This window comes from Oncorhynchus mykiss, chromosome 19 (assembly GCF_013265735.2).
Source record: "Oncorhynchus mykiss isolate Arlee chromosome 19, USDA_OmykA_1.1, whole genome shotgun sequence".
In the NCBI taxonomy this organism is placed as follows: domain Eukaryota; kingdom Metazoa; phylum Chordata; class Actinopteri; order Salmoniformes; family Salmonidae; genus Oncorhynchus; species Oncorhynchus mykiss.
Window position 1 is genome coordinate 36,748,276 of NC_048583.1, and position 10,132 is coordinate 36,758,407.

Genomic DNA, 10,132 nt, shown 5'->3' on the forward strand with positions numbered 1-10,132 from the left:
CACAGAGTGAAGAAAAAGCAGCCAACATGTGCTCAGCATATGTGGAAACTACTTCAAGATCGTTGGAAAAGCATTCCAGGTGAAGCTGGTTGAGAGAATGCCAAGCGTGTGCAAAGCTGTCATCAAGGCAAAGGGTGGCTTCTTTGAAGAATCTAAAATATATACACTTTAATTGATTACTGCATGATTCCATTTCATAGTTGTGATGTCTTCACTATTATTGTACAATGTAGAAAATAGTAAGAATAAAAACCCTTGAATGAGTAGGCGTGTCCAGACTTTTGACTGGTGCTGTATGTAACAGTATGTTTATGTATATTATTTTATATTTACCATGTTAAATTATCATTGTAATTGTGCACACATTGACGTCAGACATGCACCTACCCCCATGCTCGGTTGCTGATGACTTCAGGAGCAGGACAAGACACCCTCCTTTTAACTGATATAAGGGCATGTACGTGATAGGCCTATCTGGCTTGTATGATAATATGGTCATAATTTTTCTTGACAGTGTCATAAAGTGTATTTTCTTAGTCCAAGTAAAATAAAACAGGATGGTCCTATATCTTCATGACTGTCATAAAGACTATTTCCTACAAGTTAAAACATTTATTAAAAAATACATGACTAAACAAAAACAAAGAGGACATTTCTTGGCAGGGAAAATCTAATTTGAATAAATGTGGGTTTTGACACTTATGTAGGTGTCATAACCAGCAATAAAATAGCGCAATGTCACAACCGGTGTAAATATATGCATCATCACAGTATTATAACAGGTTATGACCGTGTCATAACGTGTTAACACTGGGTGTCAAGTAAAGTGTTACCAAAATAATAAAATAAATCTATAAAAAAAAATGGCCAGTGAGTTTGACTCGTTGCTTCTACAACGATCCTCAGCAGCACAGTTCATAACAGCATTGAAAATGAACACAAAAATGGGTGACAAATATTTGGGAGTGTTCCTACAGTAGCATTCTGTAAATCTCAGTCAAGTCCACATCACTCCAAATAAACAATGCCTTAGTGTTGCCCTTAGCGAAGCAGGTACACATGAGTAGGTTTCAGTTAACACTGTTTGGCTTTTCAGTCAAAAATAAATCATTGTTAGTATTGATAACGTCCCCTCTTTCCTCCGTGACCCCAACCAGCGCCCCCTCCTACTCCACCCCCTCCTCGCCAGCCACTCTTACCCCCTCCCCAACTACCACCCCCTCCCCAACTACCACCACCTCCCCAACTACCACCACCTCCTCGACCACCACCACCACCACCACGACCTCCAAAACCTCCGTCTTGTCTCTTCTGCCAGGCTGGCATCTCAGGGAGGGGGGCATCTATCTCAGAGGGCCGACCACCGCGATCTGGCACTCTCCCCATCAGGATCTATAGAAGTGAAATACAAATGGTAGGTCAATGACAGGACAATGGCTGGGGACCATGGACCCTCATTTGGTCAGTTACAATGCTTTGTCCTAAAGACAACACTCAGACATTTGTGCACACAATGAACTTTGGGTCTCATTCCACAGTACCTTATTGACGGCACAGGCAGTATTCTCTCTGCTTGAGCCACTGCTGGTCTTCACCACGTTGCATATGTCCTCCCTGGCTGCCAGCAGGTGAGCCATGCCCACAGACGACATCTGGGCCAGGGAGTGTCTCTTAGGCTGGTAGGCCCTGGCCATACAGTCAACTCTCTCCTAACAAAAAAGACAGATGGGTAGTTTGTTGAGCATAGGACATGCACAATGAGATTCGTCATAGAGAGCAGAAAGGGTGTAGCCTGCCAATTAAGGACAGTATCACCAGTAGCACTGTGTCCTGATGAGGAAAGGGCGTCACTTTAGACCAGGGATGTGCAGAAGGCGCCCATTTTGTTGGCCTGAAGATCAAACTTTTGAGGGGTGGGGGAATTGGACACACCTACTCATTCAAGGGTTTTTCTTTATTTTACTATTGTCTACATTGTACAATAATAGTGTAGACATCAAAACTATGAAATAACACATATGGAATCATGTAGTAACCAAAAGTGTTAAACAAATCAAAATAGATTTTAGATTCTTCAAAGTAGCCATTCTTGCCTTGATGACAGCTTTGCACACTCTTAGCAATCTCTCAACCAGCTTCACCTGGAAGGCTTTTGAAAGTTTCTTCAAGTGCAATCGCAAAAACCATCAAGCGCTATGATGAAACTGGTTCTCATGAGGACCGCCACAGGAAAGAAAGACCCTGCGTTACCTCTCCTGCAGAGGATAAGTTCATTAGAGTTAACTGCACTTTAGATTGCAGCCGAAATAAATTCATGTAGCAGACATCTCAACATCAACTGTTCAGATGATACTGCGTGAATCAGGCCTTCATTGTTGACTTGCTGCAAAGAAACCATTACTAAAGGACACCAATTATAAGAAGATACTTTCTTGGACCAACAAACACGAGCAATGGACATTAGACCAGGGGAAATCTGTCCTTTGGTCTCGTGAGTCCAATTTGAGATTTTTCGTTCCAACCGCTGTGTCTTTGTGTGAGACAGAGTAGGTGAACGGATGATCTCCGCATGTGTGGTTCCCACCTTGAAGCATGGAGGAGGTGGTGTTATGGTGTGGTAGTGCTTTGCTGGTGACAATGTCTGATTTAACCAGCATGGCTACCACAGCATTCTGCAGCGATACACCATCCCATCTGGTTTGCGCTTAGCGGGAATATGATTTGTTTTTCAACAGGACAATGACCCAAAACACACCTCCAGGCTGTATAAGGGCTATTTGACCAAGGAGAGTGATGGAGTGTTGCTTCAGATGACCTGGCCTACAAAATCACTCAACCTCAATCCAATTGAGATGGTTTGGGATGAATTGGACCGCAGAGTGAAGGAAAAGCAGCCAACAAGTGCTCAGCATATGTGGGAACTCCAAGATTGTTGGAAAAGCATTCCAGGTAAAGCTGGTTGAGAGAATGCTAAGAGTGTGCAAAGCTATCATCAAGGCAAAGGTTGGCTACTTTGAATAATCTAAAATATATTTTGAGTTGTTGAACACTTTATTAGTTACTACATGATTCTCTGTGTTATTTCATAGTTCTGATGTCTTCACTATTATTCTACAATGCAGAAAATAGTACAAAGAAAGTGAGTAGGTGTGTCCACTCCAAACTGTTGACTGGTAGTGCAAGTATTCAGACCCTTTACTCAGTACTTTGTTGAAGCACCTTTGGCAGTGATTGCAGCCTCAAGTCTTCTTGGGTATGACCCTACAAGCTTGGCACACCTGTATTTGGGGGGTTTCTCCCATTTTTCTCTGCAGATCCTCTCAAGCACTGTCAGGTTGGAAGGGGAGTGTCGCTGCACAGCTATTTTCAGGTCTCTCCAGAGGTGTTAGATCGGGTTCAAGTCCGGGCTCTGGCTGGGCCACTCAAGGACATTCAGAGACTTGTCCCGAAGTCACTCCTGCATTGTCTTGACTGTGTGCTTAGGGTCGTTGTCCTGTTGGAAGGTGAACCTTCACCCCAGTCTGAGGTCCTGAGTAATTCTGGAGCAGGTTTTCATCAAGCGACGAGTATGAAGCGAGGGCCAGCCAGGGTCTTGTAGATGACCTGGAGCCAGTGGGTTTGGCGACGAGTATGAAGCGAGGGCCAGCCAACGAGAGCGTACAGGTCTCAGTGGTGGGTAGTATATGGGGCTTTGGTGACAAAACGGATGGCACTGTGATAGACTGCATGCAATTTATTGAGATGGGTATTGGAGGCTATTTTGTAAATGACATCGCCGAAGTCGAGGATCGATAGGATGGTCAGTTTTACGAGGGTATGTTTGGCAGCATGAGTTGCGAAATAGGAAGCCAATTCTAGATTTAACTTCAGATTGGAGATATTTGATGTGAGTCCGGAAGGAGAGTTTACAGTCTAACCAGACACCTAGGTATTTGTAGTTGTCCACATATTCATGTGGTTATTTTTTTGTGGCCCCCACCCCCATCAAAGTTGACCATGCCTGCTTTAGACTATTGAGATGCACCCAAAGACTCCACCTGCCTTGGCTCTGTCTGACCAGCCGAAAGACTGCACAGTGACGTCCAGACGTTTGATCAGCAGCCTCCGCCGACACTCATACTGTGAGGACAGGACCGTGTTGATCTGCTCCAGCCTTTCCTGTGGATACAGACAAGGCCCAGAGTCAATGGACACACTTGACATCTCCTCATGCCTTAGCAGGAATTCTGAATTTTGCCTGCACATAAATGGGTTAAAGTCTGAATGCAGTCTGCTTACCCACTGTTCACTGTCGAGATTGTTCTTCAGCACAGGCTTTCCAATGTGATCATTTGGAAGCTCTTGAAACACTGCGTTTATCTGGAAATACAGATATACAATGCATTTGTTGAATACAAAGATAATGATAAAATCAAAGGCTATGCATTCGGCACTTTCTCACAGACTTTCTATTGGGTTAATGAAGGCCCTTTTTATACCAGATCTGAGCCTAGGGAGGAAGTATCGGGTGTGCAAGACTAACTTAGACACACCTTTTGTTCTATCCCGGAGAACAGCTCTACTACTTCCTGCCCTCTTGGCTGTGGGAGCTTCAGTGTTTCACAGATTGCCTGGAGATCATTTCGGTCTTTGTGTTGTTTGTCCTCAACAAGTCGGCTCTTCACAATCTGTGCAGCTTGTACCTCTGAGCTTAAAAACACTGCAGAATAAAGATATGAGCCACAGGTAAAAATCGCATTCATGTAAAATGGAAACTGTAAAATATATGTCAGAACCATGGCAGATCAGCAACACACCAAAAGGGTATCATAACATGAGAGTACTCAGACCCGTTTTCTGAACAAATGGTCGCGTCAGTACTTACATACTAGCTTTAGATGGTCTTCTTTATTCTGCAGCCCTCCCTGTAGAATCCCGGAGACAAGGCCTTGATAGGGGCACTCCAACTCCTTCAGCATACCACTCATCTCAAACCGAAGGCCATCAGTATCACCTAAACACAACGTGAAATGTTGTGGGCATTTAGTAGAAATCCACTTTTTCGAGCTGAAAGACGATGGCCAGAGCTTACCCATGATGTTGCACAACAATTTAAGTCAATAAGTCTGAGTTGTAGTCAAAGTATGATATATTTGAGCTTGAAGTGACAAATCTGAACTGATCACTTGGTGCAAATCTGTGAATGTGGTGTCTTTCCCTATGATATTACAAATTGTTTTCAACCTATATTTCGTTTCAGGGATGGGTTTTATTTAAATATTACCACCCACTAGCATGGCATTGTTTAATAATCAGAAACAGCTGTAATGTTATTCCTATTTGCGGCTGAGATGAGCCAATAAGCAGTGTTGTGTTGGAAACCACCTAAATCCAGACCGATTCCAGACCAAGACCAGAGCAAATCGAGTCCAAGCCAAGAACGGAGGGGGGAGCCGAGAGCGATTTAAGACCGAGAGGGGTCCAAGACTAATTCAAGACCATGATTGTAATTTTGTCAAATCACCACCATAATAAGAGTTCAAAATGTCCAGTATGTCGGTGTTCATATTTCAGAACATATGGATTGTTTAGACATTCAGAAAGGTTAAAAAAAAAAATGCATGCTGAGGGAAAATAGAGACACTAACCCAAATACAGTGGGGATGTTTCTGATGTCCTAGCCAATGGCTGACTTAGCTAGCTAGAATTGGTCAGATTCCGATGTATTGTATATTCCTAGTTTTTACCAAATGAACTACATAACATCGTAATAATTTAGTTGAATGGTAGATCTCTATTGATAAACTGGGTAAATCAAGTTGTAACCTAGGCCTATTATGATTGCATATTTATGATTGCATATTTAATAGGAGTGTGTGCATGCATTGCGTCCATTTGGGAATTATTTTATTGAACGGATCAACAGCATTTACAGTTGAAGTCTGAATTTTACATACACTTAAGTTGGAGTCATTAAAACTATCTTTTCTCTTTTTAACAAACTATAGTTTTGGCAAGTCGGTTAGGACATCTACTTTGTGCATGACAAGTAATTTTACCAACAATTGTTTAAAGACAGATTATTTCACTGTATCACAATTCCAGTGGGTCAGAAGTTTACATACAGCTTGGAAAATTCCAGAAAATTATGTCATGGCTTTAGAAGCTTCTGTTAGGCTAATTGACATAATTTGAATCAATTGGAGGTGTACCTGTGGATATATTTCAAGGCCTACCTTCAAACTCAGTGCCTCTTTGCTTGACATCATGGGAATATCAAAAAAAAATCAGCCAAGACCTCAGAAAAAAAACTGTAGACCTCCACAAGACTGGTTCATCCTTGGGAGCAATTTCCAAATGCCTGAAGGTACCATGTTCATCTGTACAAGCAATAGTATGCAAGTATAAACAACATGAAACCACGCAGCCGTCATACCGCTCAGGAAGAAGACGCGTTCTGTCTCCTTGAGATGAACGTACTTTGGTGCGAAAAGTGCAAATCAATCCCAGAACAACAGCAAAGGACCTTGTGAAGATGCTGGAGGAAACAGATACAAATGTTTCTATATCCACAATAAAACGAGTCCTATATTGACATAACCTGAAAGGCCGCTCAGCAAGGAAGAAGCCACTGCTCCAAAACCGCCATAAAAAAAAGCCAGACTACGGTTTGCAACTGCACATGGGGACAAAGATCGTACTTTTTGGAGAAATGTCTTCTGGTCTGATGAAACAAAAATAGAGACAGATTAAGTGAATTAATAAAGTTTTGGTGGCAATCAGCTTTGAAATCAGCGTATTTTGCATTATGGTTTGCACAAAGTACCAGGGTAGTGAATTGATGATAGCTTCAGCTGTAAGCCAACAAGAAAAGATAGCTTGGTTATCGTCGCTGCACAGCTATTTTCAGGTCTTTTTAGAGAAGGCAAAGTGTGGCTCAAACATAAAATCTATTTAGATTTGTTTAACACTTTTTTGGTTACTACATGATTCCATGTGTTATTTCATAGCTTTGAAGTCTACAATATTATTCTACAAAGTAGAAAATAGTCTAAATAAAGAAAAACCCTTGAAATAGTTGCTGTGTACAAACTTTTGACTGTTATTGTACATAGAGAAATTATAATTTTGACCACACAGGATTTTGTAATAATAAAATTGGTATATAAACTCTCCATCACATTTCCCCAAGCCCAACATGTCTCCGTCCAACCCCCCATATATATGTTTTGCTGCAGTGCTGCCTGCCAGCAGTAATCGTGAGAGATTCAATAAACTGTCATTGTTAAGTAACATAGTAGATGCAGTGAACAGTTGGGAGCTGTGAGTTGATGGTTCGGATTACGGGATGCCAAGGTCATATTTTCAGATTTTTCTGGTCCAGTTAAAGAGTTGTTCAGATTCACTTAGATCTGTGGACCATACTTTTGGTCAGAATATGAGATTTTCAAAAGTTGTTTATATATTATAGAGATCAGTCCTTTTGGGAGCCCAGATAATTTAGTTAGAAATCCCATCATTAGATGGTTTAGTAGTTGGGTTTCCCAAAAGACTCCGTACACCAGCATAAGCAGACCTAAATTGTAAATATAGAAAAAAGGAGTTGCCAGATAATGTGCGTGTCTTTCAAATCTTGGAGTGTGCAAAGCTGCCATCAAGGAATCTCTAAGTTAAATTATTTAAACACTTTTTTGGTTACTACATGAGTGTTATGTTTTACCCCCGTCAAGACCCAGGGTCTCAAGCTTAATGAGGAGTTTGGAGGGTACTATGGTGTTGAATATTGGGCTGTAGGCAATGAACAGCATTCTTACATAGGTATTCCTCTTATCCACTGCCCTATCCCATCTGGACAAAAGGAATTCCTATGTAAGAATGCTGTTCATTGACTACATTAGCTAGCTATATAAGGTTAGCATGCTAGCTACACTGACAGTGCCCTATTTGTTGGTGTTTATTACTTTAACATGGCAATCACTAAAGTATGAAATAACTGGAGACGTTGATTGTTTTCAACCTAATCTAGTCATGATCGCATAAACCGATTCATGGACCGTCTATATCCGGGTTGCATCCGGTTAGCACGGCTCAACTTCACAAGCACACTAGCGCTCAGTGCGCACAGGGAGCAGCACTGACGTGCTCATTATCATCCAAAAACACGGGAGACATTGGATGAATATAAAAATGGTATATCTTTGGCTGTGAATGACAGGGGAATAAAAAATAAAATAAAAAAATGGATGTTTAGTGCACAAAGGTAACGACTAAAGTGTTTAATTTTGAATTTTCAAACCTGACTTCTCTATGTGGTCGTCTATGGAAATTGTCTTTCTGGGTCGAACTTCAGTTAAACTGCAGTACTGAGCAAGACCGTATGTGCAGTCGAAACCATGCTTCTAGACCGGAAGCCTGGCCCATTGGTTACATTAACTGGGTAGTATGTGATTTAACAAAACAGTGAGAGGCAGTGAGAGGTGATGATGTCTGATGGTATTTTGGCTCACCATAACCTGATGTACTGCTCTCTTCCAGGTCACATAACGGTGTCAGACGGGATTTAAACCACATGCAAAGGTTGATATACTCAGGTGATGACAGTCCACCTTCACATGCTTTGACAAGCGTCTCCTCATCCTGCAGAGGTCCGTCATACCTGCGTACCAAAAGACAAATTTAGCTCGAGAACCCAGGGCGGCATACATACGTAATTTACTTCGTAATGCGCTAGTATTAGCATACCGAACATGCATGGATGGGAAAGCAAGCTAGCATCGAATCATGATAGGACTTGGATTTTGCATGGATGCATTTGTGAACTAATGAGCATATACTTTGAATACCACTGTCTAGGACGAATACACTATATTGACAACAGCCATGTACATTTGCTAGCTAGCGGTTAATAACTGATTGAGAAGCGTAATCCATGATGCCATCAGATGGCGGAGTGTGGTTTGCTTACCCGATTTGTTCCAGAACATCTAAAATATCACGTTCCATTGTGGCAGACAACAATATCAGCAGATTCCTTCAAAGTTATACATGTAACCGATATAAACGTGAGTGTATTGACATTGTGAGACACAAACATACATTATTAGCTTAATTCATCGGCTAGCTAAAACCATCCCGAGAGTCAGAAGTAACGGAAATTAAATCCGTAGTGGAACATTCATGTTGGTTACTTTTGTTCCGCTCAGTGTGTTCCCTTCATAGAGATAGATAGAGGACTCTACTGCCCAAAAGCCTGCTTTAACATGGGAAGGGTTTTGAAGTAGTCAAGTGGGACTAGTGTGTTATGAATAACATTAGCGTGAGCATGAGCAACAATAGGGGAATCGCTGATTTGCCGTTAAAATAAAAGTCCCCCATTGAAACTGACGCAAACTGATGGAAACATGCCACAGTTGGACAAGATAAGGCTAAACAAGACTGGAATGTTGTTATATAAATTAAAGAAAATACAATTATTAGTTAATCTGACCAAAGAAAATCTGTTTAAATCGCACTGTGGATGTATTTGGCTTCAGAATTGCATTGGAGGCTTACTTGTGGGATATTAGCCTACTGGTCCAACTCTCCTTGTACTTTAAAATGACCCTCCCCCTTGTACTGTAACATAAATTGAACACTCTCCCCCCTCATATAATTAACTCAAAATAATGTTTATGACCAAAAATAGCAATAACTGTAGCAACCCTGTGTTTATAAATGTGGAATTCTTCAGCATGCTTTTGTGGCACAGTTGATGCTACACAGGGATACAGGCCAGAAAGTTGAGGGTTCGCCGGCCTCCACATACGAGCTCACGCTCCCTGCCTCTTTCCTTACACTTCGATCATAGCCAGCTGCAGACATTGATCAGCTAGGGGGAGGGGGGCTTTTATTTGGAAGGCGAACTGCCGATTCCACTATTGTTGCTCATGCTAATGTAGTTCACAACACATGTTCATCTGGGTTGAACTTCCTATGGGTTAAAGGGATTCTCTGATACTTTTGTATACTTTTTAGCCAGTAGTTCTGAAAATAGTCTGACGAGCCAAAAGTTGTGCCTGAAAATTGCATACTACATCACATATGTGCAGATATGTGCACCACGTCATTGCTCTCTGTCTCACTCTGCTGTGTGTGCTTCTTGCTAGCTGTCACT

At 41.7% G+C, this 10,132-nt stretch overlaps 1 protein-coding gene across 1 annotated transcript; it reads right to left on the reverse strand.

Annotated features, from left to right (window-relative positions):
- Positions 1-577: 577 nt before the first annotated feature.
- Positions 578-9,209, reverse strand: fam98b (family with sequence similarity 98 member B). Its single transcript, XM_021574091.2, has 8 exons — positions 8,945-9,209; positions 8,487-8,635; positions 4,865-4,993; positions 4,533-4,699; positions 4,279-4,359; positions 4,042-4,158; positions 1,542-1,709; positions 578-1,392 (listed from the first exon to the last, which is right to left on the reverse strand). The coding sequence occupies exons 1-8, from the start codon at positions 8,980-8,982 to the stop codon at positions 1,114-1,116; spliced, it is 1,128 nt and encodes a 375-aa protein (XP_021429766.2). The 5' UTR covers positions 8,983-9,209; the 3' UTR covers positions 578-1,113.
- Positions 9,210-10,132: the final 923 nt, after the last annotated feature.